This window comes from Callospermophilus lateralis, chromosome 11 (assembly GCF_048772815.1).
Source record: "Callospermophilus lateralis isolate mCalLat2 chromosome 11, mCalLat2.hap1, whole genome shotgun sequence".
Classification (NCBI taxonomy): domain Eukaryota; kingdom Metazoa; phylum Chordata; class Mammalia; order Rodentia; family Sciuridae; genus Callospermophilus; species Callospermophilus lateralis.
In genome coordinates this window covers 1,382,541-1,410,173 of record NC_135315.1, presented here as the reverse complement: position 1 = coordinate 1,410,173, position 27,633 = coordinate 1,382,541, and the positions used below count along the sequence as shown (strand labels likewise).

Sequence of the window (27,633 nt, the reverse complement as noted above, 5' to 3'; positions counted from 1 at the left end):
CAGCCCCCCAGGCCCTGCCCTGCTGCTCGTCCACTCCCACCCGTCCTGAGCTCTGTCAAGCCTTCCAGGGGCTGAGCTTAATCTGGGAAACATCTGCTGCAGATGTGTCCCCCACAGCAGGACGGCAGGCCAGCCCTCCAGCCTTAGCTTGTCCTCAGCAGTCCTGGTGGCTGCAGGGCCAGGCCAGGGGTGGGGCGCGGTCCCCAGGTCCTGTGCTCCCCGACCTCCCTCAGCAGCCTCCAAGACAGGGTTCACCTGGACCCACGGAGTCAGAGAATGGCCAGGGCATCACCAGGGCTGGGTCCCACCTGCTACTGCCGAGTGCCCGACGGGCACGGTGCCCGTGGGCGTGGGGGCCACAGACAGGGCAGCCTTGCTCCTGTTGGTCCTGGAGTGCCCCGTCTTACCTGGACATGCCACCAGCTCTGCCACCAAGGCCCTGACCCTCCCTGTCCCGCCATAGCCCACCCTCCTGGCTTGGCCACTCCTTGGCCTCAGCCTGCACAGGGCTGCCTCTTGGCCTCTTCCTGATGCTCAGGTGGGCTTCCCGGCTGCCAGCCATTCAGAGATTCCCCAGTACTGAGATGGAACGTCCAGGCCGTGCTGGCCTCCATCAGCCCCAACAGCCAGGTAGCTCAGCCTCTGGCAGGGCAGATGCCCCAGCCTTCTGAGGATGTGGGGACTGACATGGGACTGGAGAGCTGTCCTGCAGTTCTGACTTCCGACACAGTGTTTCTGAGTGTTCTGTGGAGCCTCAGCCCACGAGTTGTTAAAGGAGTCTGCTAAACAGCAGTGGGTGCTATGATAGAAGAAGATCAGGAGCCAGGGGCAGTGGGTCACGCCTGCACCCACCTACCCGGGAGGCAGGAGGATCCCAAGTTCAAGACCAACCTCAGCAACTTAGTGAGGCCCTGTCTCAAAAAGTGGAAGAAGCCATGGGGTGTAGCTCCGTGGCAGAGCACCCCTGGGTTCCATGCCCAGTACCAAAACAAAAATTTAAATGATTTTTTAAAAAAATGATCTGGGGCGGGGGGCGCTGGGGATGTGGCTCAAATGGTAGCTCGCTCACCTAGCATGCATGAGGCACTGGGTTCAATTCTCAGAATAAATAAAGATATTGTGTCCACCTAAAACTGAAAAATAGATATTTTTAAAAAATGTTCTGGGGTAGTTCAGTGGTAGAGGGCCCTTGGGTTCCCAGTACCAGGAAAAAAACAGACAGAAATAAAGTCGGGAAACAAAGCAAGGTCAAGTGAAGCCGCTGCTACAGGACTTGTCAGTGACTTCACACCCAGAGGGGGTCCTGGTGCCTGGGTCCCTGGGGCATGTGGCTCAGGGCACCCTTTTAACTAGTGGGTGGCAGAATCCTGAGTGACAGAAAGACCGTGTATACCTGGAACAGGTGTCCAAACACTCACCTGGGAGGGGCCTGTAGGGCCAGCACAGCCTCCTCTCTTCTCCCTGCCCCTCCAGGGAAATCCCAGCCGCTCCTGCTCCTGCCACCTTCCAGAGCAGCCCGAGAAGCCAGGCAGTGCGGGGAAGCTCTTGAGAACATGGGGGCCCAAGAGACACCCCCTTGGGTCCTGCCCTCCGTGGGGAGAGTTCAGTGTTGAGAGTGAGGCAGAGCCCGCCCTCCCGGGGCAGCGCTTCTGTAGCGTGGGAGGAGCCGCTGGCAGGGTGTGTGGGGCTGGCGCTCCAAGCATTCTGCTCACACTCTGCCCAGGGCTCCCCTGGCCTCCGCCTGCAGGGCCACCTCCAAGAAGCCGAGGCTCACAGCAGGCTCCAGGGCCTCTGCCTGAGCCTCCTGGGAATGGCCTCATGGCCAGCCCTCTGACTCCACGCTGAGGACATCCAGTCCAGCATGGGAGACAGACCCAGCCTGGTCTGCTTCAGGAACCCCCACTCGCCGTGTAACAAACAGCATCAGCGTCTGGTCAGGGAAAGCTGGACACCTGGCCCTGGGGCATGAGCCAGGCTGGAGGAGACCTAGACCCCAGTCCTAGAGGCTGCCAAGGTGACGGCAGTGGGCAGGGAGAGCTGGGCAGGGGCCTGGTGGGTATGAGTCTGACGAATGCCACACAGCCCAGGTCCCCTGTGTCCCCTGCGGTCCTGGAAGGACCAGCCATAAGCAGACATTCCTGATGACTGCTGGTGGCTCTGGGCATCCAGCTCTGGGTCTTTCCAAAGGAGCTTGGGGAGGACACCCCAGGCCGGTGCTCAGTACTGTCTCCCCTGCAGGCTGGGACCTCATCTGTGTGGGAGGGTAGAGTATGTGTCCCAGGTGAACAGAGCCGCCCGAGGCCCAAGGCCAGCAGGGTGGGACGGCTGCAGCTGTGGCTAGCTTCCTGTGCTTGGGCAGGGGCAATCCCTCAGAATGTCGGTTCTTAGTGGGCTGGACCCCTCAGGCCAGGGGTGATTCAAAGTCCCCAGGTAGAGCTGGGTTCTTCTGGGGTCAGTGCTGTTGCTACTGGGACCAGCTCCCCTGGTAGACGGCAGGACATGAAGAGGTGGGCCGGTTGGACAGTTCCCTCCTGTGGAGACACCTGTGCACCACCCAGCCATGTGGGTTGCCCAGAGGGCTCTGGCGCAGCAGAGCTGGTCCCCAGACTACCTGCCGGGACTGGCCCTGGCTCTCCCTCAACTAGGAGCTCTGCGGGCGTCTGGCCCCCTCCTGAGTGTGTTGCCCTGCCCGGAAGCTCCTGCAGCACCCAGTGCTCCTGGAAGAGAAGCAGAGGCGCCCTTCTCCAGCCTCCCCCTCCCCAGCCCATCAGCAATTCAGTTTGTGTGCGCGGGAGGACGGGCGTGCGTGGAGTCAGAGCTAACAAGATGTATGGATGGGTGGGTTCCCACGGGCAGCTGTGTGCAGGGCTCTGCAGGGGGTTGCTCCTGGGTCGCCCACGGGCATCTCGCCTCTCTGAGGTCAGTGCGGTGTGGACCAGGGGTCCAGGTGCTGCCTCTCCAGCCAGGGCCTTTGCCTCTCTAGCTCCAGCATACCCCAGGTTTTCGGGGAGTCTGGCATCCACCTTCCTACCCGTGAGCCACTTGGATCACCATGGAAACAGCAATGTTCTCTACGGGCAGCATCGTTTCTATGGAACCCAAAAAGGCAAGTGGCACGGGGGGCCTAGCATGGGGTGCAGGGCATCCCAAGGGGTGGGCGGTGGCAAGCTTCCAGGCACACACAGGCAGCCAGCCCAGGGGTGCCCTCAGGAGGCATCCAGCCTAGCCGGGCCCCTGGAGCGGGTAAACCCTGGGTCTAGGAGCACCAGCAGGGGCAGGTGGGGTTCCCAGGCTGGGGCGCACGGGGAGAGTCAGCAGGCTCAGCTCAGCTCCCGGGAAGCAACTGTGGGGCTTGGCTGCCACCTCCGACATACCTGGCTGTGCCCTTCAGTCTCCGCCAGCTGTGGGGACCCAAGGTAGCTCAGAGGAGGATGTCCTCAGTGAGGGACAGGGGAGCCCATAGAAGCCTGCATTGCCCCACTCACTTGCAGGGCCTAGGCTAGACCAGGGCTGCTGACAGTGGCCACTGGGTAAGGTCAGAGCAGAGCCGTGGCCTGTGGACAGAAGATGGGCTGCCTACCCTGTGGCAGCAGATGTCACCAAAGAGGGCTGCTGAGTTTGGGTCTTTGCTGGCAAGACAGAGCCAGTGGACCCTGGGTATTACAAAGGGCAGGCACAGCTCAGGCAGGGACCACAAATCAGGAGCCTGCAGGAGAGGGGGCCTGGCCAGAGGGGGCAGGGCAGGTCCGGTCCAGAGGCTTCACCCCCTGTCTCCAGGTTGAGGTTTCTGGAGGGCCATTTCCTTTACATTTAGGACCCCCACCCCCCCGCCACCAGCGCCATGGGCACCAGATTGGTCCCTGGAGCCTGGGCAGGTGTTGGGTTAGTGGCCACCTTTAAAATGACCTACGTGTGATAGGACTTGAGTGCAAATGTGGAGTCCCACAGGGCTGGAGTCTGTGATATCAGGAATGGGTTGGGTCAGGGAAGGGCAGAGGGTCTCAGATGACCCCAGTTCCTGGCCCAGGCTGTGGGAGGTGACTTCAGCTTAGATATAGAGAGCCTGGGTGCTGGGTCACTGGACACTCATGGCCCATCAGTGTTGAGGCAGCCCGTCCACAGAGGACAGGCACAGTTGACCACGTCCCTGGGGAGCCCCAGTGGCCTGGGAGGTGTCTGGTCAACCAAGGGTGCAGAGAGAGCCTCCTGCTGCCCCTCAGGACCTTCTTGCCACAGACCCCAGACTCAGGGAGAGTCCTGCTTGTCTGGACTCCGTCCAAACAACTGTGGGCACCTGCAGACTGACTAGGGCCCAGAGGATCTGGCCACGCCTGAGGGGGCTGTTCTGTGGGCAGCAGAGCCGGCCAGCTCCCCCGTGCTCCTACCAGCTCCTGGGGGACTGCAGCTGTTTTGACAAGAGTCTGTTAGGGGCAGGCAGGTGTCTGGTCTCAGCCCCAGAAGCCCCACTCCTGAGCCAGGGCCCAGGGACTCCAGGGGCAGTGGGCCAGCTGATGTGGAGGTGGCCACTGGTCTCCGGAATTTCACAATGTTGTGGTGGAGCCTCATCCAAAGGATGGTGTTAGGCTTTGGAACCTGAGCTGATCAGGTCTCTCCTGGGCCACCCTCTTCCCCTTGTTTCCAATTAGCAGGAAACTGGCAGGCCTTGAGTGACCGAGGCCTTGAGTGACCGAGGACGGGTTGGCGAGTCCCGACCCTTTCTTTTGTTTCCCCTTCTGTCTGTGCCTCAGCTCAGGGCTTCACCCTGCCGCCCACCCACCCAGCTGGGCCGGGGAAGGGGCAGCCCCCAGGGTCCCTCAGAGGCAGAGGTCTGGCCCAGGTTGCTGGGCATGGCCCCAGGGTTGGTCAAGAGAGGAAGGAGCACACTCTACCTGGACAGGGTTTGCCCCAGGCCCAGAGGCCCCAGCTGGGCAGCGAGTCCATGGACCACAGAGGAGCCTGGCACTACGGCCAGACTGGCTGGGCCCCAATCTGGGGGTGGGTGGATGCGGGGGCCACTTTCCTTCCTCCCAGTTATAACCTGCTTCAGCCCTCCTCACCCATGTCCACCAGCCCCAGGGATGTAGCGAGCTGTCCAGGGGCCAGGCGGCTCCCCCACCCAGCCCATCCTGCCTTCTTACACCCTCAGCCTTGCTCCTCCCAGGATACACGGCACTTGGGGACACTTGGGGGCTGCAGGCATGCTAGCACACAGGGCCACCCACAGTGCTAGACCCTGGGCTGCAAGGGCACCCTCTCCCCTGGTGCCTGCCCGAAGCTCACCCTGCGTTGTGCTCCCCCAGGGCTTGGGGCTTGTTTCCCTACACCTACCCAGGGCCACTCACTGTCCTGGAGACTCGCCCTCCTTCGACCCACCCCCACTCTGAAAGTCTCCAGGGCACAGGGTCGGGCAGACAGGAGACGGGGGGCGGGCCCTGCCGGGGCAGCTCTAGAGTGCTGGGCCTGAGTGGGCAGAGCCAGGAGTCATGCCTAGTGGGGAGAGGGCTTCGGTTTGAGGAGAGACTGTGGAGGTGGCTGGTGGAGACGGCTGAGCAGCTCTGAATGTGCTTAGGCCACTGGTCTGTACACTCAGAAGGCGAATCTCATTATTTATTTTCTCCACGAGTTTTTAAAAAGTGGAGGCAGAAACCTTCCTGCAGGGTGACCTTGATGGGTGCCAGGGGGACCAAGGGACTCCTGCAGCTGGCGTCTTGGGGAGTCTGGGTCCCTACACCGCTGACCTCGGCTCCTTCTGCTCGCAGATAACTTCTACCTGCGCAACTTGCCCCCCCAGCCCACGCTCCTGCCCTCCAACCACAGCTTCCCCGTGGCCCGCGCTGCTCCTGCCCACCCCTGTAGCCGAGAGCGGGGCGAGGCCGGCCCCCAGTCGAAGGGCCCCAGGGAGTTTGACCGCTTCCTCGCGTCGAAAGAGCTGGGCAAAGAGAAGGCCAGCAAGGCAGTGGAGGGCAGGGAGCGGCCAGTGGAGGAGGATGGCGGCAAAGAGCGGCACAAGCTGGTGCCACCCATGCCGGTGGACGGGCCCTGCAAGGAGGGCGGCCCCGTGCCCCGGGGTTCCTGTGAGGGCCGCCCCAAGCACCTCACCTCCTGCCTCCTCAACACCAAGGTGCTCAATGGTGACATGGGCAAGGCCGCACTGGCCAGCTGTGCTGGGGGCATGCTAGGCCGGCCCAGTGCAGGGGTGACAGCTTCCGGACGTGCCAAGGAGGTGGTGGGCCCCCCGGAGCCCGGGCCAGCCTTCAGCGAGTGCCTGGAGCGGCGACAGATGCTGCACCACGCGGTGTCCTACACGGTGCCCTCCGGCCTACCTACCGGGCCCCCCCCACCCCTCAGCACAGCTGCTGGGTCCTTTCCCTGCCTGCAGCTGCACACGGGCCCCGATGGGCTCTGCCCGCTGCAGGACAAAGTCTCCCGGGACCTAAAGGCCAGCGGGCCCACCTTCGTGCCTTCTGTGGGACACCTGGCCGACAAGAGCCGCCCCTTCCAGGCGGCCGAGGCCTGTGCTGTGGCAGGTGAAGGCAAGGACCGGCACCTGGATGGGGCCATGGTCCCCGACCACACTGCACCCTACGGAGTCTCCTACACTCACCTGAAGGCCGAGGGCAAGGGCGAGCGGCGGCCTGGGGGCTTCGAGGCGGCCCTCAATCCCCGGCTAAAGGGCCTGGAGTACCTCAGCACCCGCCCCGAGGCCTCCTTCCCTGGACTCCCCAAGGGTGGTCTGGACAGAAGCGGCTACTTTGAGTTGCCCGCCCCTTCGCAGGACTGTGCCCGGCCCAGTAATCAGGACCTGCTGGGTGGGAAGGCCGCCCAGGCCTGCTGCACTTTAGACAAAGCTGCCAACAAGGAGGCCCCCGCAGCACCCCCGGGGGCCCAGAAGGTGGCCCGGATCCGGCATCAGCAGCACTTGGCCTCCCCTGAGGTGGAGCAGGGAGCCAGCGGGGCTGAGGTCAAGCGCAAGTCCCTGGAACTGGCATCTTTGGGCTACAGCGGTCCCCACCTGCCCCCGTGGAGTGTCCAGGCTGGTCAGGGCACCACCATGCCCATCAGTGAAGAGCGCAAGGGCAGTGCCTACCTGGACCCCTTCGGCAGTGGCCTGCAGCAGGCGGCCCTCCTGTCCCAGGAGCTGCCTGCCCCGCCCGACGAGGTCTCCGCCATGAAGAACCTGCTCAAGTACAGCAGCCACGCGCTGGCTGTGGGCCAGAAGGCACCCTTCGTGGGTCTGGGCGGCCTCAAAGCCAGCTGTGTCCAGCAGGAGACAAAGTTCCCCGCCTCCAAGGGCCCAGGCGCAGTGGAGAGGCCCGACTGTGCCCGGAGCCGGGAACACGAGGCCGCACAGGCAGACGGGGAGGTGCGGCAGCCACCTGTGGGCATTGCGGTGGCCTTGGCCCGACAGAAGGACACAGTGAGTCGGCCGGAGACCACCTACAACACCAACAGCGGGCGGCAGGGCCGGGCCGCCCCCACCTTCAAAGGTATGGCCCTTCACAGGCCGGGAGACAACTGGCGAGCACCCAGGGTGTCCAAGGCAGCTGGCCCTGCCTCTGCCTGTGCGTCCGGTGGGCCCCCCACGCCCTCCCCTAGGAGGTCCTCCAAACCCCCGGAGCCGGGGAGCCCTCCCTTGGCGCCTCAGCTCCCCGCTCAACACAGGGCCGTGCCTGCCTCTGCCAGCAGGCCCTGGCTGCCCCAGCTCACCCTTCTGCCCTCCCTGTGCAGCTGCTGGGGGCCCTCGTGCCACACACGCCCTGGACCTGGAGGGCGAGGAGGAGAGGACTCGACTGTGTGATGACCGCCTGGGGCTGGCTGGCCGCGAGCTGCTGCTACAGTAAGAGCCAGGCTTGGTCCTGGCAGGGTGGGTGCCTCCCAGACGGGCTGGCCCGCTCAGAGCCCTCGAGGGAGAAGGGGCATGGTGGCCAGGACGTCAGCAGTGGCCTGGTCCTGAGCAGGGTCCCACACCCACCGGAGCCTTTCCTGGGGGGCTCTGCTCGCTCCCGCTGCCAACAGGGCCACTGCTGGGAATGGAGGCCTCTGGCACCAGGCCTAGAACCGGGGGCCACCTGTCACCTCCAACCTCCAGCTCCCTTCCAGGTTGATGGCCACAGGGTCAGGGAGCAGGGCAGGGTCAGCCAGGTGACAGGGCTGATGCTGGTGATCTTACAGGGACAACAAAGACCTCGTGGAATTTGCCCGGATTCACCCCTCAAGCGGCTGCCCTGGAGAACTGGCCCCCCACCTCGTGATGCAGGGTGGCCAGCTGGGTGGGGACCCAGCCCCCCATCCCCACCCCGCCCACCCCCCCTGGCTGCCCCGCACCCGCAGCCCCTCTTTATGGATGGGGGGACATTCCTATGGTCAGTGCTCTGAGGGCAAGTGGGGGCTGGCCTGGGGCTGGACCTCCAAAAGTGGGATGTCTGAGAGTGATATGGGCCCCCCGCTTATCCCATGACCTCTGCTCCCCAGGCCTCGGGCACCCTGCCCTGCACCAGAACCTGCCCCCTGGCTTCCCCACCTCTGTGCCCGGCTCGGTGCCCTCCGTGTTCCCCCTCCCCCAGGATGCCCCCACACAGCTCCTCATCCTGCCCTCGGAGCCCACGCCCCACGCCACCCCTCACGCGCTTGGTAAGGGCCTCCGGGGCCTGGCTGTTTGTACATGGGGCTGTTGGCAGAGGGCCTAGTCGGGGACAGTCTCTGGGGAGCAGGAGAGGGTGAGGCAGGTGCATGACAAGACCCAGGTGGGACTTTGAGGTGGATCATCTGGGAACTGGGTGGGCTGGGAGGACTGAGAGGGAGGGGAAGCAGCGGGGTAGGCCCTCCATGCTTGGCTGTGGCTGACTGCCCTCTGGCCCTGCCTACAGCTGAAGTCATGGACCAGGCCTCACTGTGGCCCCCCATGTACGGGAGCCGGGGCCCCACCTCCCACATGCAGCACCCAGGCCAGCTCCCTGTGTACTCCCGTTCTCAGCTGCTGCGGCAGCAGGAGATTTACGCCCTGCAGCAGCAGCAACAGCAGCAGCAGCAGCAGCAGCAGCAGCAACAGCAACAGCAGCAACAGCAGCAGCAGCAGCAGCAGCGGGCTGCCCAGGCCCTGGAGCTGCAGCGGGCTGCCCATTTCCAGGTACCACCTTGACGGCCACAGCCAGTGGGGACCCAGGGCAATTTTCCGCTCCCTATACCAGCTGGGATGCACAGGTGCAGAGGGGGCCACCTGGCTGACCCTCTTCCCCAACTCAACAGCGGAAGCCTGAGGACCACCACCTGGAGCTAGAAGAGCCCACCCAGGAGAAGGCCCTGAAGTCCACCCACAAGCCAGTTGCCTTAACCCCCATGGCCAAGAGCGGCCCCTCACCTGCCGCTGCAGGCCCGGTCAAGCTGCCGCCCTGCTGCCACTCACCCACCCTGAAGCCCCCTACCAGCTGTCCCACACCACCACCTTGCCCCAGCGCCCCCTGCACTTTATCCGTCTGCCCTGCCCGCAGCCCAGGGCCCAGCTCCAAGGTGCCCAGCACCGAAGACAAGAGTGGGGAGGGCCGGCGGGCCGGAGCCAACCTCACCACATTGGAACCAGGTGAGCTTGGGCAGCACCACCCTGGCCCAACCCTCCACCTGAGGCCACCCTCCTGGACAGGCAGAGCTGATTACAGGGTCTGCCTGTCACCAGCCCAAGCCCCCGTAGGGTGCAGGGGGATGCCACCTGCCCCTCCTTCCTCCTTCCTCTTCACCTTGCTCTGGACGGTCCCTAGAGAAGAAGCACACGGGTCCCCGCTGCCTCCCTCCCTACCCTTGGCAGTGGGGCTGGAGGAAGGTCGGGCCTGGGGGCCAGCACTGGGAGCTGATGAGGTGGCAGGGCCCTTGGGGATTCCAGACAGGACCTGTCCCCAGCCCTGAGCCTGGGCCTCAGCAAAGCTGGGCATCTCAGCCAACTGCGACCAGCGGCCCTGCTTGGGTCTGAGCAAGGAGGGCCTGTGCCCACCATTCCCCAGCCGCCACGTGGTTCTCTGGATCAGGCTGAGAACCGAGCTCTGGAAACCCGTGTGGGACATAAAACCCATCCCAGTTCCACAGTGAGGAGACTGAGCCCAAGAAGTTTTGTGTTGTTCTTACTGAGTTAGTGGGCGCCATGCCTCAGCGCCTGCCGGCTCTCTGTCTAGGGAGAGCCCTGATTCAGGCATCATGCTTAAACCCCTTCCTGGTTGGCCACACTGTACCCTCCAGAGATGCCCTGGGGCTCTCCTGCTGCCGCCCCCCCAGGCTGCTGTGCCCAGGCTCTGCCTCAGGCCCAGAGGGCTGGCAGGGACCCCCACTATGGCCGCCCCATCCTATGGCAGAGCCTCACCTCCTGCCCTGCCTCTCCTGACCTGTTCCCTCTTTCACAGACCTGCCTCCAGGATACCTGCGCCCCACACCTGGCATGGGCTTCTCGGCCTCCCTGCCCCCAGGAGGGCACTCATCTGACCTCCCGGACCCCGAAACTATGCAAACTGCCGCCCCAGGGGCTGAGCCTGAGCCTGTGAGGACGTTCCTGCCCAGGGAGCCACCCCCCTGCAGCCCCAGGGGCCTGGAGGAGTCTGGGCTGCGCTCAGGGGCCAGGGAGGCCACCCAGGACCTGGCCGCCACACCCCACCCCGCTGAGCGGGGACCCCCAGGGAAGGCCCAGGACCCCAGCCCACTTGAAGGGCTGCAAGAACTGCAATTTGGGGCCCTCCTCGAGGGAGGGGCCCCTGAGGCCACTGGCCAGGCTGATTCTACTCAGGGAAGGGCGCAAGAAGACAGGACCAGAGAGGAGGGGGTGCAGGGACCCCCACTAGGGGCCTCCCCTCAAGCCCTGCAGCAGCAAACAGGGAGCCCTGGTGCCCTGGAGGAGGACGAGGAGGGCCTGGGGCTTGCCCCGGAAGAGGCCCAGCTGCAGGAGGGAGGTGTGGAGGACTCCGAGGAGGACTGGGGGGCTCCCAGCTGCAGCCACCCACCCAGAGCACTGCTGGGGCTAGACGCCTTGGTGGCCGCCACTGTGGACCTGGGGGACCTGCCCAGCCTGAGCCTGCTGGACCCTCTCCCCCCCGCGACCTCTGGGCCCCCCAGCACCGCCACCCTGCCCCGTAGCTCAGGGATTCACGGAATCGCCCTGCTCAGCGAGCTGGCAGACCTGGAGACCCAGCGACAGAGCAGCCAGCAGGCCACGCAAGGTGAGCTCTGCCTGCAGCCTTCCCCCAGGGCCTGGAGCGGGCCCTTGGGACCAGGCCGCCCTCCATGTGGTCTCGGAGGAGGAGGGCAGCACTCTCTGTGCTGTCTGCATTTCCCATGGGGCACGGTAAGACCCAGGACGCGTGGGCAGATGGAGGCCTTGGGACAGGAAAGGGGCAGTCGGCTCCAACCTCCCCTCCACGGCACCCCCACCACTCAGCTCCACGGCTCCTGGCCCCCGGGCCTGGTGTGGCCAGTGGGAAACGTCAGCCTCTCTTCCCAGGCCCAGGGGACATAGCACCAAGGCGGGGGTCGGCTGGACCACCAGGTCTGAGCCTCCGGGCTGAGTCAGCAGGCATTCCTGCTCCAGGCAACCGCAGGACAAGGAGCCCCTGGGCTCACCAGCCACCCAGGGCCCGAGAGTGTGCAGGGCAGGGCGGTGGGCCAGCAGGGTGAGCTGGAGACTGCGGCCCGCTGCCAGGCTGGGCCTGACCACCTCAGATGCCCAAGGGCCAGCCTCCGCTTGGCAGGTCCCAGCTCTGCCCCCACCTTGTCAGGACCCCACATGGTCCCCTCCTGCCCCCAGGAGTCCAGTTCCTCTTCCGGCCAGAGCAGTGCCATCTTCCCCTTTGACCCCAGAGGAAGTCCCTCCGGTGGGGAGCACCCCAGCCTGGCTCGGGGCTGCAGGATGTCTGTAGGAAGGGCCTCACAAAGCCCTTGTTTTCCTGACGCACAAAGCTCCCCACGCCCCTGTGCCTCTTGTGCTGTGTGGGGATGGAGTGAGTGTCCCTGTAAAGCCGATTTCCCCCAAGGCCTCTGTCCCTCTTGGCGTGTGGCTGCAGGGAGGCCTGGCCTGGCAACCACTCTGGCTGTGACCTGGGCAGGGGAGCCGCTGTTGAGCAGCGCCAGGACACGCCTGCCCTGGAGGTGCACCCAGCAGCCCTTCCAGGGCCCTCTGCTCCTGCTGGAGTGGACTCCCAGCTGGACCCCCAGGGAGACCTCAGGGATGGCTTAAGGGGCACCAAGTGACTGTGGCGCACGTGTGCACTTGTGTGTGTACGTGTGTGCGCGCGCTGTGGCTGCCAGCTGGACCAGGGCCCATTCATTGAGTAAATACATGCAGAGCACGTGTTCTGCGTAGGAGGCCAAGTTTCGCAGACCAGCGCAGGCGCGGACTGTCAGGCCAGGTCTCCTGCAGTCGGGGTAGTGGAGTGCAGGCTGCCCGAGACACCCTGCAGCAGCCACACCCCCCCGCCCATCCCTTCGATGGGCTCTTCCCGAGCCATGTCCAGCAGTAACTGTTCCTTACAAGTGCAGTGACCACTTTGGCTGAAATGGACCTGATAAGTTTCCTTCTGCACCACAGAGCAGGGTTCAGAGGGACCAGTGGGGCCTGGACCCCGGGGAGACCCTGGGGTAGTTCAGGCCCCCTGCCTTCCGAGGCCTGCAGATCCGTCTGTGTGAGGCCAGTCAGGGCTACACACCTGTGGCCTTGAGGGCACCTGGAGAAAGCGCAGGGGAGGAGCAAAGAGGCTCTGGTGGCTCACAGTGACCCCAAGGGACAGGCAACCAGAGCTTGTGGCTGAAAGGGGCTTGTCGATGGACCTCTGCTACTGCCCACTGAGGGAAGTCCCCAACCCTCCTCCCTGCCAGTCTCAGGACCCTGGACTGTATGAGGCTGAGGGTTCCCTGTGGTGGAGACGGGCAGTGGCCTTGACTGTGTCTGGAGGTCTGGGTGTCCGGCAGCTGCCCCTCAGCAGGGCACAGCTGTGCCCTCCTGGAAGGTCTCCCTCGGCTGTGTTTGCTCTGACCCGCAGCGTGGGCCCCCCACCTGCCCCTTGCCATTCAGAGCTCTAGGTGGAGAGGCCCTGGGGACCCTGTGACAGCTCCTCTTGCCACACTCCTGTCTGCTCTGCTGACAGCAGCGTGGCTGGCAGGTTCTGTCTTTGCAGCCAACTACAATCCATTATGGCCTCTCTTTATTCTGATGACCAGATTGCCCAGGTTTGGCCGGAGGAGCCCTTTGGCCAGTTCCTGTGTGCTGTCAATGTGTCCCTGTCATTGATACTCATTGATTTATTTGTTTTTGGTACGAGATTGAACCCAGGGCTGCTGTACCACTGAGCCACATCCCCAGCCTTTTTATTTTCTATTTTGAGACAGGATCTTGCTAAGTTACTTAGCGTTTCTCTGAGTTGCTGAGGCTGGCCTTGAACTTGCAATCCTCCTGCCTTAGCCTCCCGGGCCACTGGGATGACAGGCGTGTGCCACCACACCTGGCTCCTGTCATTGCTTTCTGAAGTACCAAACATCCACCCCAGGCTGGGATCCCCATTTCCCCGGGAGCCCAGGGCCCTTCACTGGGGAGTACCCCACGGTCCAGGTGTTGACAGTGGTTCTTGCCACAGGGCTGCTGCTGTTCCCAGCTGCCCGCAGAGGACACCATGGCTCCAGTGACCCCCCAGGGCCTCCTGATTTTCTCACCTTACCCCCCGTGGATGTCCCTCTAGGGCAACCTGTGTGTGCGCCACTGTCCATCCCTCCTGCTCCCCGTGGCTACTCCAGGCCTCTCCCCTAAGTGGACACCACCAGCTCAAGCTCTGACTGCACACTGGACTGTCCCTCCCTGGCCCCGACTCCAGGGTTTCCCCTGTCCCACTGTCACTGGTGAGGTAACCTGTGACACCCAGCTCGGCCCCCACCCACTCTGGTCCCCAGGTGAACCTCTATGCCTTCTCCCTCACTGTGGTCAGGCATGCCCACTGCTGCCTACCCCGGGGCCAGAGATTGCAGTCTCCTCTGCCAGGTGGGCTGGGAGGAAGGGCCGGGCCCAGCCCAGCCTGCCTCGGGGCCTGGAGAGGTGCAGGGAGCGCTGGGGGCAGGACTGGAGGAACTGTGGGGGCCTCCAGGAAGAGAGACAGGGCAGGAAGCTGTACCCTGCCCGGGCCAGGGCCTGCTCGGTCCCCCGGAAGCCCCCACCAGGCCTGGCCACCCTGTTCACGAGGAATGGGGGAATTGCCATGACCGCCACCCATGACCGCCACCACCCTGCAGCCGCTCCTGGGGCCTCCGTCAAGCTGGCAGGAGGGTGGGCAGGCGCATGGACGCGGGGAGAGCGTTGGGTACTCCTGGAGTGGTGAGCTAGTCCCTGGAGCCACGTGAGGAGCCCAGCTCAGCCGTGGGGAAGGGTCTGCCCCGAGTGACCTTGGCTGTGGCAGTGCCGGTGCTGGCTCTGTGTCCTGAGAGACGCCGCTGCCGGCCGCGCACAGTCAGCAGTCGCTCTCCCCAGGTGGCTGGCCCTGGTCCTTAGTCCTCACATCAGGACTGGGCACTCCAGGGGCTGGGGCTGTGCTGCAGTGGGGGCTGACATCAGGAGTCTCTTTAAGGGCAGTGTGTGACCCTTACTGACCCTCCTGTCCCCCCAGCAGAAGAGGATGAGGACGTGCTAGCCTTCAACCTGCAGCACCTGGCCACACTGGCTACCGCCTGGTCCCTGGTAGAAGCCGCCAGCCCAGACAGCTCCTTCTCCTCAGCCCAGCCCCCTACTGCGGACCCTGGTGGCCCCAGGCTCACCCCCCGCATGCAGATCCTACAGCGCAAAGACACCTGGACCCCCAAGACCAAGCCTGTGAGTGGCAGTTCGAGGGCACACAGCCAGCGCCATGACAGGGCAGGCACTGCCCACCAGCCCTGCCCTAAGGCTCTGGCCCAGCTCTCAGGCCCCTGTGCCCCTGCACACAGGTCTGCCCCTTGAAGGCTGCCATCGACCAGCTGGACACACAGGAGGTGGAGATGCGCATGCAGCTGGCAGAGCTGCAACGGCGCTACAAGGAGAAGCAGCGAGAGCTGGCACGCCTGCAGCGACGGCATGACCATGAGTACGTGGGGGCTGGAGCTGCGGCGCCCACCCCCAAGGGCCCCACACCGGGGGGCACCTGGGGCAGTGCTGGGGCAGATGCAGATTCCAGCCAGGCCATGCTGGCTGCCTTTGGGTAGGGGCCTCGCCAGGGTCTCCAGGAAGTTGGGGTCCCCGGGGCTCCTCAGTGGTGGTGATAGCCCTGAGACCTGGGGGTGAGACTTCCAGACAGAGCAGGCTGTCTCCCAGAGACCAGTCCACAGGGTGTCGAGGAGAGGGGGCCAGTGCCACGGTGGTCTGGCTGGGAGTGGGGGCTCCAGGAGCAGAGGTTAGCCTGCAGGGCCATGGGGGCGGGAGCTCCCTGCCCGTGTGTGCCGGACAGCTGGAGCCCCGAGGCTGGGAGGGGCAGCAGGATGGGGGAGCCTCTGACAGCTCTCCTCTGGCCTCCAGGAGAGAGGAGAGCTCTCGGAGCCCGGCGCGGCGGGGGCCTGGCCGCCCCAGAAAGCGCAGACACTCTAGCTCGCTGTCTGCCCTGCGTCCCGGGGGCCAGTTGGCCAGGAGCGAGGGCAAGAAGGCCAAGTGAGTGTGGGTGTTGGGGACAGGGTGGGCAGGGCTGGGCTGGCGCTCACGGCCTGGACAGCAGGGCTTTCTGTCCCTGCTGCCTGGACTGCAGCTGCCCTTCACACCTTGTCTGAAGGCCCAGCACGGCCCTTCCAGGACTCGAGGACAGGGTCCTGGGGACAGAGCCCCACTGGGGCAGGCACTGCCAGTGCAGACACCCGCTGCAGTCACCATGTCCGCGCCACCCTCGGGAAGCCCCGGCCCCCATGTTCGGCCACACCGGCCCCAGGACCTGGCCCCGTGTGTGAGGCGGCATGGCGTAAAAGGCTCTTTATCTGCACTGTATAAAGTCGTGGTCACGCTGCGCTGCTGCTCACGCTGCCGCGGAGGTTATTATCCATTACCCGCCCGGCGCTGTCGACGGCGCACTCCCGGGCCGGGCATAATTGTCCTTCTCGGCTACAAATTGCCTCTCCCGGCAGGCCCATTTACATAAATCCTCCGAGCTCCTCAGAACGCGATTGGCGCGCGCGCTTGTGCACCGCATCAATCCCGATGATTTGGTAATAATAGTTAAATCGGCACTAAATGGTTCCTTCAATTAAGACAGAGGCAAAAAATTAATCTCAGGGCTTTATGTCACAAAACATTAGCAAATGCAGAGAAGGTTACGGGGCGGGGAGTGTGCGTGGGCTGCAGGAGGGGGTCCACCATATGGCTGGGCATTGCCCGGCGGTACCTCCCTGCCCAGGTGTCTCCCAGTGGGGTCTCCCTTTGAGAACCAGCAGGCACCCTGGGGCTGTTGGGTAGGAAGGGTCACTGGAGGCCAGGCCCTGGCCAGGGTCCCTGTCGTGGAGCCCGTACAGAGGCATGGCAGGCCCGCAGCTTCTCCCTGCCCTGCTTCACTGCAACCCCAGCCTGAAACCTTGACCTCAGGACAGCATTGCTGACCCACAGAAGCCGCAGCCTCAGGGCCGGGAAGGAAACCCGGCCCAGAGAGCAGGTCTCTGCCTCTCCCCACCTCCGGCTTCTGTCCCCACTCTCCATCCACACGCTACAAGACTCGAGGCTGCAGCCAGCAGTTGGGCCCAGGGGATGGGCCCTCTGCCCTGCCGGAAGTGGGAGGGTCAAGCAGGGTGGGCAGGAAGCTGGGGGCTAGGAGGATCTCACTGCAGGGCTTCCTGCCCGGCCTTCTCAGCCAACAGAGGCCCGGCCTCCTTGCTGGACAGGAAGGTGATGAGGGACGTCTGGCCCCACAAGGCCAGACTGGGTCAGCCTCTCAGTCCCCGTCTGCGACCCAGTGTCACAAGCAGCCACACTGCGTGGGCAGGGCAGGGTGACGGGCTGCCGAGGCCCCAGCCCCTGTCCAACTGCGGGCAGGCAAACACACCCCAGTTTCCCCAGGCACGTGGGGTGGTGAGGAGCACCCAGCCTGTCTCCTGCGGCACTGATCCTGGGTCAGCCCAGCCCAGCTCCTGCCTGGAGGAGGCCGCACAGCTGCAGGCCCTGGGGAAGTGGAGACACAGCCCCTCTGGGAGGTGGATGGTGGGGTTCAGCTGCCTCCGCAAGACCCCCTTGGAGGGCTGAGCCTGTGGGGGCCCCAGGGGACTTGGAGGGAAGAGTGTGTGTTTATGTGGCTGTTGCCCCACCCCACCCCTTCTGAAGTGGACCCTGACCTCAGGAAGCTGTCCCAGTGCCTTCTGTCCCAGCTCTGGTGGGACCTGGCCTTGGACACTTGCCGAAGCCCAGGCCTGGACTCGTGTGATCCCCACCCCAACCTTACAGTAACCGGGTTACTGTCCCGATTTCCAGGTGGAAAGACTGAGTCCACTGCCCCAGTCACCAGGGGCCAGGTAGCTGCACAGCCCTGGCTCCTGGGGGCTGGGCTTCCTCTTGGGGGCTGGGGCCTCACCGGTGGTTAAGACTGGACACCACTGAGAGCTCTCTCCCCAGCAGCGTAGAAGGATGGGGTGGGATAAAGAAGCACCCCACTTCCATCTCAGCCCTGCAGGGAGCAGGTGCAGACACAGAGGTGCCCGATCGCCAAGGGCCTGTGGTCAGGAGGCAGAGCATATTGGTGGGGAGTCAAGTGTCCAGAAGAGCTCAGTACTTGCCCAGACTCTGACCCCCAGCAGAGACCCATCCTGGAAGGCGCAGGGGGCTGTCCTAGGCACACAGGGACTGTGGGAACAAGGCTTAGGCTCCTGGGCAGAGCTGCTGTGCCCATGCCTGTGCCCACCTTGCCCACCACTGCCTGTGCCCCCAGGGCAGTGAGGGCCAGCCTAAGCCTACTGTGTGCAGAGCTTCGAGGCCGCGAGGAGCCCAGGAAGAAGCGGAGCAAGCTGGAGGACAGCGTCTATGTGGGCCTGCAGCCATCCTCCGGGGTGAGTCCACAGCCTGTCCTCCAAGATCGACCTGAGCCATGTGACATGGGTACAGGGACACTGGAACGCCCACTGCTCCTGATGCTCTTCGTCCTCCAGCAGGGGTGGCCCCTGCAGACAGGAAGACAGCTTCCTTAGGCCGAGCACCCTCTGGGGAGGCTCTGAATGCAGTGTCCACCAGGTGCATACCTGGTGCTGGCCGGGTCTGGGGCCTCCATCCCCTCCCAAAGCAGGATGCTGGCCCTTCTGCTGAGCCCAATATCCTTCACCCAGCATACCCAGGGCCCCTGAATAGGATGCTGAGGTAGGGGCCACTCAATGGGGCAGTAGGGCAGTGCCATTGGGGTGCTGCCTTCAAGCCCAGCGTTGGCAGAGGCCGAGAGGCTGTGGCCACCGTGGGCCAGGATGTAGCCACGGCCTCCTCGTCCTCAGGAGAAGGTGCGGTGCAAGAAGAGCAACACTCAGGGTGAGCTGGGGTCCTCTGTGGCCCACCAGGTGGCCCAGCTGAAGCCGAAGGTCAAGAGCAAGGGTCTGCCCACTGGCCTCAGCCCCTTCCAGAGAAAGGAGGCCGCCCCAGGTGGGCGCATCCGGAAGAAGCTGTCCCGAGCCAAGAGTGCCAAGGTGTCCAGGGCAGCCCGGCACTCACAGCCTGACGTTGACGGCGGCAGGGAGATGCCAGTGGGGGCCACGGCACACGAAGCAGGCACGTCGCTGGTGGGCAAGGTCACAGCCAGGACTCCAGGCCTGGGGGCGGGGGGACAGGGGCGTGGGCACTGCCAGAGCCAGGTCAGGCTCATGGAGCTGGGCAGACCTGGGAGGATCTCTCACTGGGACAGGCTGGGAAGGAGCCCTCATGGCCAGGGCAGAGCTCAGCGGCTCTCCCTGTGGAGGAAAGAGGCCCTGGGATACATCCTGGAAATGGGGGTTAAAAATAGCCTCTGCCCTCCCGGGCCTCCATTCCTGCAGCGTCCGGCCTGGGGTTATCTCCCCAGCAGCCATGTGTCCAGGAACAGGAGCCTAGAAAAACAGACACTTCCTCCCTCCCCAGCCCCTCCCCCAGGGTCAGGGACTGCGGAGAACAAAGGGAAGCCCTGCTGGCAAGCCCTGCTGGCGGGGTGCAGGAAGCAGGCCATCTGGGCCCGGGATGCAGAGAGGGGACAGAGGGGACGGCCGCCTGGGGAGGGGCCCGACCATGCAAATTGGGGCTGTAGAAAGAAAACCCCTTCCCCTCCCCCACCGAACACCCTCAGCTTAAGGGCTGGGTCCCCGAGTTCCACCCAGAGCAGCCCTAGAGAGGGCCTTCATGACAGGCTGGACCTCCAGTCCCCACAGGCCCCATCCCACCCCCAGGTGGCAAGGCTCAGCCCCCTGTGCTGTCCCCAGGCAGCGGCTATGACAGTGAGGACTGCCAGGCCCTCCTGGAGACGGCGGCGGCCCCCACGGAGCCTGGGCTGGTGCTGCACTCGGGGTCTGGGGCAGCGGTGCTGGGGCCCTCGCCCTCCTCTGTGGTCAAGATGGAAGCCAACCAGAAGGCCAAGAAGAAAAAGGAGCGGCAGGGCTTGCCAGGTAACAGGAGGCCAGGCCAGCGGGCAGCAGGGCTGCACCCACAGCCAGAACCCATGACGGCCTCCTTCCCTCCCACAGGGGCCTGCCGCCTGTCCAGCCCCGAGGGCGAAGTCAAGATCAAGCGGCGGACGGTGAAGGCCAAGGTGGGCGCCAAAATGGAGCGGGCCCCAGGCCGGCGACCCCCAGGTGCACCGGGCAAGAGGAAGTCCAAGGGTAAGGCCGACAACGGACTTCGGGCAGAGCCAGGTGCCACTGCCACCAGGGACACCCTCTTCAGTCCCGCCCGGGCCTTCACCTGCCGCGAAGAAGGCAGCAAGCTGGCCAGCGAGCGTCTGCAGAGAGCCACGCGCAAGAGCACACTGCTGCAGCCCGTGCTGCGGGTGAGGACAGCCGGGAGGGGACTTCTGCGGCTCGCTGCTCCCTGACCCCAGTCGTCCGAGCCAGCCAGTTGGGCATTGCCACCCTTACCACTGCCCCTCTCTTCCGCGCCCCCCCCCACAGAGGAAGAACGGGGCCCTGTCCATCGCCCTGTCTGCCCGCAATGCCAAGGCCATCCTAGGAAAGGGCAGGAAGCTGAGCAAGGTGAAGAGCAAGGCTGTCGGCACCCAGGTAGCAGCCCGCCCAGCCCGGGAGCCGGGCCCGGCCTCTCCTGCCCTGCCTGACTCCTCTGGCCCCCAGGCTCAGGGCCGAGCGGTGAGCCGGCTGCTGGACACCTTCGCTGCAGAACACGACTTCGAGTTCGCCCGAGACAGCAGCTTCTCGGAGGAGGAGGAGGAGGCCAGCAGCCCCCTGAGTGTGGAGCAGAGCACTGCCCTGGGTGAGTGGGCGGGACGGGCACTAGGCTGGGGGGGGTGGGCTGGTGCTGACGCTCTCCCCCACAGCTCGATCCTGCACCATCCACAAGGAGGACCTGCAAGACGGGCTGCCCGTGCTCATCCCCAAGGAGGACAGCCTGCTGTATGCGGGCAGCGTCAGGACCCTGCAGCCCCCCGACATGTGAGGCCGGTGTGGACGGGAGGGACAGGGCTACAGCTGCAAGTCCCCCACAGGCCCCTCACGCTCTCCCATACCCTCAGCTACAGCATTGTCATCGAGGGAGAGAGAGGCAATCGGCAGCGGATCTACTCTCTGGAACAACTACTGCAGGAGGCGGTAAGGGAGGCGCCTGCCTGGGGGACAGCCTTGGGGTTGCCCTCGGCCCAGAGACAGCCTTGGCCTGGCCCTTTGGAGAGCCCCTGTGGCCAGGCCCCGCCTGCTCACAGGCCACTCTCCTCTGCCCACCACCACTCGCTGCAGGTTCTGGACGTCAGGCCACAATCCAGCCGTTACCTCCCACCTGGCACACGGGTATGTGCCTACTGGAGCCAGAAGTCTCGCTGCCTGTACCCAGGCAACGTGGTCCGAGGTGAGCATGTCCAAGAAGCACCTGGGCCAGGCTCCCTCTGTGTACCTGGGGACCCCACCCATACAGCACTTCATGCCGGGGAGGACGGAGAGGCACACCTGGGCCTCTGCTTAGAGCAACGTGATAGGAGCAGCTCCCAGGGGCCATGAGAAGCAAGGAGGGCCTGGGCAGAGAGGTGCCCATGTCCAGCCAGGCAGAGGGGCTGGGAGGACGGACTCAGAGCCCAGTGCTGGGTCCCCAGATCCATTGTGCACACACCAGCTCTCCTGAGGCAGACCTCTGGTGCCAGGGCAGGATGGCTGGTGGGTCCTCAGAGGAGTGGGCGGAGGCCTGCTGGCCTCTCCTGGAAGGGGCCTCCTCCCGGGTGACTTGGCTAGAGGTGTGTGTGCACCTGCACAGGTGCATGCCCTGGGGTTGAGTGGCCTGACACCTGCCAGCCACGCCCCAGGAGGGCCGAGAAGGCCGTTGGTGCCCATGCTGCAGTGGCAACTCCGGGGCCAGCGGGGACTGGAGAGTAGCAACATCCCGCTCAGCCCCCCACTCTCCCTCCTGCCACGTGCTCAGGCTGTGACCCCTTGGCAGGTGCCTCCAGCGACGAGGAGGAAGACCTGGACTCCGTGGTGGTGGAGTTTGACGATGGGGACACAGGCCACATTGCTGTCTCTAACATCAGGTTGCTGCCTCCGGACTTCAAGATCCAGTGTGAGCACCCTGCATGCTCCCACTCCCCGGCCCTCCTGCCCAGGCCAGCTCTACCTCAGCTCCCAGAGAGGAGGAAGGGAGGTGGGGGTGCCCCACGGGCCCCACTGAGCCCTTCTGCCCGTTCTGCAGGCACAGAGCCCTCTCCAGCCTTGCTGGTGTCCAGCAGCTGCCGGAGGACCAAGAAGGCAGCCAACGAGGCCCCCCCATCCAGTGAGGCCCCCACCCCCAGCCTCTCCCCTAAAGCACAGGATGGCCCTGAAGCCACAAAGACCCCTGGGAAGAAATCCATCGTCAGAGACAAAGCTGGTATTTGCAGGACTGCAAGAGCCCAGGGCAGGGAGGCCCTCGTGGGGGTGGGCAGCCCGGGAGGGGGAGCACCCACGGGGAAGCCTGGTAGGGCTGGGGAGGGGCAGGTGGAGGCCATCCGGAGACCCAGCTGGTGCCGCTGACCCTACCTGGCTTCCCCCCAGGTAAAGCAGACCTCCTAACCTCAGGTGCCAAGTCCCCCACGGGGGCCTCGGACCACTTCCTAGGCCACAGGGGCAGCCCCCTGCTGAGCTGGTCAGCGGTGGCGCAGACCAAGCGCAAGGCGGCGGCAGCGGCGGCGGCGGCAGCGGGCAGCAAAGGGCCAGGGGTGCTGCAGAACCTCTTCCAGCTCCACAGCGCCAAGAAGCTGCGGGCCCGCGAGGCCCTGTTCCCCGCACACACCGCGGCCGCCCCTGTGTTCGGCAACAGCTTCCGCGCCGACTCCTTCAGCAGCCTGGCCAGCTCCTATGCACCCTTTGTCAGCGGGTCTGGGTCAGGCCTGCCCGGGGGAGCCCACAAGTTGCTACGGGCCAAGAAGTCTGAGCGGGCGGAGACGGAGAAGGGCGGGCGGCGGCGGGCAGGCAGCGAGTTCCTGGTCAAGCTGGACCACGAAGGCGTGACCTCCCCCAAGAACAAGAACTGCAAGGCGCTGCTCGTGGGTGACAAGGACTTCGGCCCCAAGCTGGGGCGGCCCCTGCCCAGCCCCAGCTACACACACCCGGCCCTCATGGGCAAGGACAAGAAGGGGCGGACACCTGCCCACCCGCTGCCCATGGGGCTGGCTCTGCGCAAGTACGCAGGGCGAGCCGAGTACCCACTGCCCTGCGACAGCGACTGCGCCAGCTCCTATTCGGAGGAGGACGAGGACGGGCCGGGGCTGGCCGCCGGCATGCCCTCCCGCTTCCTCACCCGCCTGTCCGTGTCCTCCTCCTCGTCCGGCTCGTCCACGTCCTCCTCCTCAGGCTCCATGTCCACCTCCAGCCTCTGCTCCTCAGACAACGAGGACTCCTCCTACAGCTCTGACGCGGAGGACCCGGCCCTGCTGCTGCAGACCTGTCTCACCCACCCCGTGCCCGCACTCCTGGCCCAGCCCGAGGCCCTGCGCTCCAAGGGGGGCAGCCCCCATGCCCACGCACAGCGCTGCTTCCTGTCCAGGGCCACAGTGGCCAGTGCAGGTGTGGGCACCGGCCCCAGTGGTGGCAAATCCAAGCTTAAGCGCAAGGAGGCCTTGAGCTTCTCCAAAGCCAAAGAGCTTTCCCGGGGGCAGCGGCTGCCCTCCGTGGAGAACCGGCCAAAGATCTCAGCCTTCCTGCCTGCCCGGCAGCTCTGGAAGTGGTCGGGGAACCCCACACAGGTAGGCGGGCTCCTCTCCCCAGGGCCCAGGGCCAGCAGAGGAGCTCCTGTCCCCAAAGAAACCGGTTCCTGTTTCTTTTCCTGTCCACACCCGAGTGCGGCTCTGGGGTAGCCGGGCCTCCTTTGGATGGGGCAGCTGCGTTTGTCTTTGCCTATGCTGTCCTTCCAAGGACTCCGCACCTCCGCCCAGCAGGTGCCTGCGCTCTGCTTCCCCTGGGCCATGTCCCTGGGTAGTTCTGGGAGCTTTTTCTGAGTTGGTGGGGAGGCGGCCAGCTTTGGGGGGGCTGTGGGAGGTGGCACCACGTGGACGTTCCTGGTACCTGAACTTGCTCGTGGGTGCCTGGGGCTGTCCATGGGGCTCTTTGCACTTGTGGACAGTGCTGTGCTGAACCCAGGCGCTCCACTCTGCCCCGATTCTGCCATCGGGATCACTGCAGTCTTCCTGTCCCGACCCAGTGTGCAGGGCAAACCCGGGCGTGGCCCACTCCCAGGACCAGGGTCTGTGCCTGCAGCACAGTGTGGGCATTTCTGCCCTCCCAGGAGCCCTTGGGCAACACCCAGAGGCCGCACTGTTCCTCCTGCTCTCACTAGGCCTGTCCTCCTCACCTGGGCACTCCTCACCTGCTGCCTCTGGCTGTCCCCCTGCAGAGACGTGGCATGAAGGGAAAGGCCCGGAAGCTGTTCTACAAGGCCATCGTCCGGGGCAAGGAGGTGCTGCGCATTGGGGACTGTGCCGTCTTCCTGTCGGCCGGGAGGCCCAACCTGCCCTACATCGGCCGCATCGAGAGCATGTGGGAATCTTGGGGCAGCAACATGGTGGTGAAGGTCAAGTGGTTCTACCACCCCGAGGAGACCAAGCTGGGGAAGCGGCAGAGTGATGGGAAGGTGAGGGTCTGGGGGTGGTGAAGCAGGCACGGTGGGGGCAGCGTGTCAGCAGCTAGGGCCAGCGGAGCGGCCTCTGGAGTGCCTGCCTGCTGGGAGCCCCGGGAGCCCTGGGGGAGCACCTGCCATGTCCCCTGGTGCACCCGGGTCCTGCCTCCCTAGGGCTCTGTGACCCCGCAGCACCTGGCACCAAGCAGCTCACTCTCAGGACTCCCGGCAGCCCCCCACCCTTCCCTCCGTCCCCCACCTCCATGCCCCTGACCCACACCTGGAGAAGAGTGGAGCTTCCAGGCGTGTGGAGGAGCCCCCTTGGGGGTCTCACAGCATGGGGTCCCCAGCACAGGCTCCCGGCCTCTGTGAAAGCTCTTCTGTGACCCTTCCCGAGCACAGGGTCCCTCCGGGTGGTGGGGCGCGGGCTGAGGCCGGCCCCGACGCCATGCGCCCCGCCCGGCAGAACGCGCTGTACCAGTCCAGCCACGAGGACGAGAACGACGTGCAGACCATCTCCCACAAGTGCCAGGTGGTGGCCCGGGAGCAGTACGAGCAGATGGCCCGGAGCCGCAAGTGCCAGGACCGGCAGGACCTCTACTACCTGGCGGGCACCTACGACCCCACCACTGGGCGCCTGGTGACGGCAGAGGGCGTGCCCATCCTGTGCTGAGCTGCCCGCCTGGCCAAGCGAGGAGCCCCGAGGTCGGGCTGAGCCAATATGCAAACCCACCCAAGGCTTTTCCGTGATTTTCCCTGGAAAGAGCGCTCTTAGGCGTGGACCCCAGTCCCGTCCATCTGCTGTGGAGGGTCAGGCTGGCCCCAGGCCCCCGGCCACTCTGCTTTCCCGCATCGGCAGTTCTCGAGATTCGTATCCAAGCCATATTTCCTATACCTCCGACTGTCCCACCAGGGAAAGCAGAAATCAGGTGTGTCGTCTATTTATTTCTCTATGTAAATATTGTATTTCTGCGGGGAAGTTTTATGGAAAAAAGTGGAAAAGGATTTTCCCCCCACTGGCGTGACGAGGGTGTGTCTGTGTGTGCGTGTGTCCGTGTCTGTGTGTGTGTGTCCACGCGAGCGTGTGCAGGGATTTTGTTCTGGAGTTTTCTATGGAAATGCGCTGTTCTCCTCAGCCTAGCTGAGTCCCCCAGGGGGCGCTCCTGTCAACAGAGGTAGCTGGGACTGGGGACAGAGACCCCGGGTCAGGTGGGGCGGGACCTGTGGCGCCCGGTGATCTCTTAAGGGCCGACTGTAGACAGAAGTCACACTGGAGTTCATTTCCTTTCGATACATCTCTTAGGTAAAGGAAGAATCGGGGTTGGGGGTGGCAATGAGGGTCCCCTGGAAAGAAGGGATTCCGGGCAAGAAGACGGAAGCAGGCTCCGTAGCCCCCCACCCAGGAGGGCAGCGGCCAGGCGTCCCTTACCTCTGCTTAAAACAAAACAAAAGCGAACAAGTGTTCTAAGATACGAAAAGAAAAGGCGATGTCTTTATTTTATGCCCTGAATACCCCCCTCGTTTCTGATTTCCGCTCACATGGCCAGTTTGTCACAAGGAGCAGGGCTGGGTCAGCCCCGACCCCCTTCTCACCACCAGGCGGGGGTGTGAAAGACACCCCTTCCCCCCAGGTGCCTCCCCTGGTGCCCACAACCACCGGCCAACCCCACTGGCCTGCTCAGGCACAGGTGGTGGAGAGCCCTGTGGAGGCACCGGGGTGGGGAGAAGGAACCTCCCCCTTCTCTCTTCCAGCTTCTTTGCTCCTGGCCCTCAGCCCCCTGCCTGCCCCGCCCCGTGGGGTTTCTGCGACTTTCTGTGGCCACTTGGCAGGACAGATTTCCTGGCCTGGCAGGATCATGCTGGGGGCACGGAACAAGCATCTCCTGTGCCCACCCCCTGCCCCCCCCAGGCCCTGCCAGAGGCCCTTGTCCTCAGAACTGTGTTGGGGGACACATGCTCCCCACGTCCTGTCACCAGTTCCTCACCCCATTGGGAGCTGCAGGAAGGCTCCCAGAAGGAAGGGTGTGGGTGGACACCCCCATCCCAGTCAGGCCCTCTCCGCCCCTTCCTTCGCTCGGGCCGCCCAGGAGCCCAGCCCCAACACCGAGCCTTGTTTCCTCAGCTGCTGCCTGTCCCCCACCCCATGCTCTTGGTGGCTCCACAGGGCGCTCAAGAACTGGGAGGGGGCTGTTGTCCAGGGCCCTGGCACCCAGCTTTCCTGCTCCCCGCCCCTCTCTCCCCAGCGTCAGCCTCTCACTCCTGGTGGTGGTTGGGGAAGTGCCCAACAAGGCCCCGCGGGAGGCCTGGCAGTCAGACAAGTCCAGAGAAGGAAGGCGCACCGGCGGCTGGCTCTAGGGTCCAGGCTGCTCAGCCCCATGGCGAGGAGTGGCAGCGCCCGGAGGGCCTCCTTCCTGCTGGTGAAGCTCCCTTCCCGCCCCACGGGGCTCTCCTGGGTCCACATCTTGCGTTTCTCTCTTTCCTTTCTTTCCGTGTGTGTGCGACTGGCGCGACCCCTCCCCACCGTGGCTAAACGTGGCTAAAGCACGATCCTTGTAAATGTGTAACTAAGAGGATGGTTGGATTTTTTTTTCAATGTAAACACTAAAAATAAAACAAACAAAAAAGGTTTTATGAACAGCAAACTATGTAAAGGCATTTTAGTATTAAATTTTTTATTGATAACTTGCTTAAGAATAAATATATGAACTATTGTACAGGTTTTCTGTGGTCCGGATCATGACTGTGCTAGCCCCTGTGTGTGTGTGTGTGTGTGTGTGTGTGTGTGTGTGTGACACAGTGGCTTCCCAGAGACCCTGGCACTCCTGGAGGCTCAGCGGACACATCCAGGCCCCGGATAGGGGACCTGGGCAGGGCATCCCGCCTGCCTCTGTGTTAACCTAAGTGGAGCCCCGTAGGGCGCTGAGCCCAGCCAGGAAGGGTGCATGTGACCAGTATGGACTTGAACCCGCCAACATGGCCAGAGTGGGCATCCCTGGGAGGGGAACAAGATGGGTGAGGGAGGTTCCCCAAAGCCCACTCAGAGCCATGGACAACGGGGATGAGTATGGCAGACAGGACGGGGCACCGCCTGGGGGGGCAAGAACCACACACTCAGCGTTCCAAGGCGGCAGTCCTGACTGTCAAACAGGACTGTGCAGCCCCAGAGGCAGGCCCAAGATCGGGGTGCACTGGGAATGGGGTACAGCACACACCCCAGCTGGGGACAACCCCATCCATGGGGCTACAGACCCAAGGAAGCCTAGCACTCACCAGGGCCAGACCACGCCTTGTTTTCCACCCACCTCCCAGACCACTGGGTGGGGGTCCCTGGGGGGCAAGGTCGCTGGGCAGTGGAGCTGTGCCGTGTGCACACAGGCCCGCCCTGGCTGAAGCCACCCTTCCTCCACTCCTGCCCTGCTGGGACCCAGAGAAAGACCCTA

At 64.4% G+C, this 27,633-nt stretch overlaps 1 protein-coding gene across 6 annotated transcripts in view; it reads left to right on the top strand.

Moving 5' to 3' along the window:
* The window catches only part of Bahcc1 (BAH domain and coiled-coil containing 1), a 56,686-nt gene extending 29,774 nt beyond the window's left edge, over window positions 1-26,912 (top strand). For 2 of the 6 annotated variants that reach the window (XM_076869321.2, XM_076869316.2), the window contains 25 exons: window positions 2,984-3,106; window positions 5,760-7,487; window positions 7,729-7,837; window positions 8,173-8,363; window positions 8,473-8,631; window positions 8,868-9,127; window positions 9,247-9,577; window positions 10,386-11,192; window positions 14,616-14,818; window positions 14,932-15,068; window positions 15,497-15,625; window positions 17,874-17,991; window positions 18,424-18,698; window positions 19,379-19,557; window positions 19,636-19,937; window positions 20,059-20,166; window positions 20,236-20,374; window positions 20,439-20,553; window positions 20,634-20,709; window positions 20,854-20,962; window positions 21,545-21,664; window positions 21,794-21,970; window positions 22,135-23,324; window positions 23,972-24,208; window positions 24,660-26,912. In XM_076869321.2, coding sequence (XP_076725436.2) covers window positions 2,984-3,106; window positions 5,760-7,487; window positions 7,729-7,837; window positions 8,173-8,363; window positions 8,473-8,631; window positions 8,868-9,127; window positions 9,247-9,577; window positions 10,386-11,192; window positions 14,616-14,818; window positions 14,932-15,068; window positions 15,497-15,625; window positions 17,874-17,991; window positions 18,424-18,698; window positions 19,379-19,557; window positions 19,636-19,937; window positions 20,059-20,166; window positions 20,236-20,374; window positions 20,439-20,553; window positions 20,634-20,709; window positions 20,854-20,962; window positions 21,545-21,664; window positions 21,794-21,970; window positions 22,135-23,324; window positions 23,972-24,208; window positions 24,660-24,866 — 7,529 coding nt within the window. In that variant the 3' untranslated portion in view covers window positions 24,867-26,912. The remainder of the gene's footprint in view (window positions 1-2,983; window positions 3,107-5,759; window positions 7,488-7,728; window positions 7,838-8,172; window positions 8,364-8,472; window positions 8,632-8,867; window positions 9,128-9,246; window positions 9,578-10,385; window positions 11,193-14,615; window positions 14,819-14,931; window positions 15,069-15,496; window positions 15,626-17,873; window positions 17,992-18,423; window positions 18,699-19,378; window positions 19,558-19,635; window positions 19,938-20,058; window positions 20,167-20,235; window positions 20,375-20,438; window positions 20,554-20,633; window positions 20,710-20,853; window positions 20,963-21,544; window positions 21,665-21,793; window positions 21,971-22,134; window positions 23,325-23,971; window positions 24,209-24,659) is intronic. The other 4 variants (XM_076869320.2, XM_076869317.2, XM_076869319.2 and 1 more) reach the window with 4 other exon arrangements.
* The last annotated feature ends 721 nt before the right edge of the window (window positions 26,913-27,633 follow it).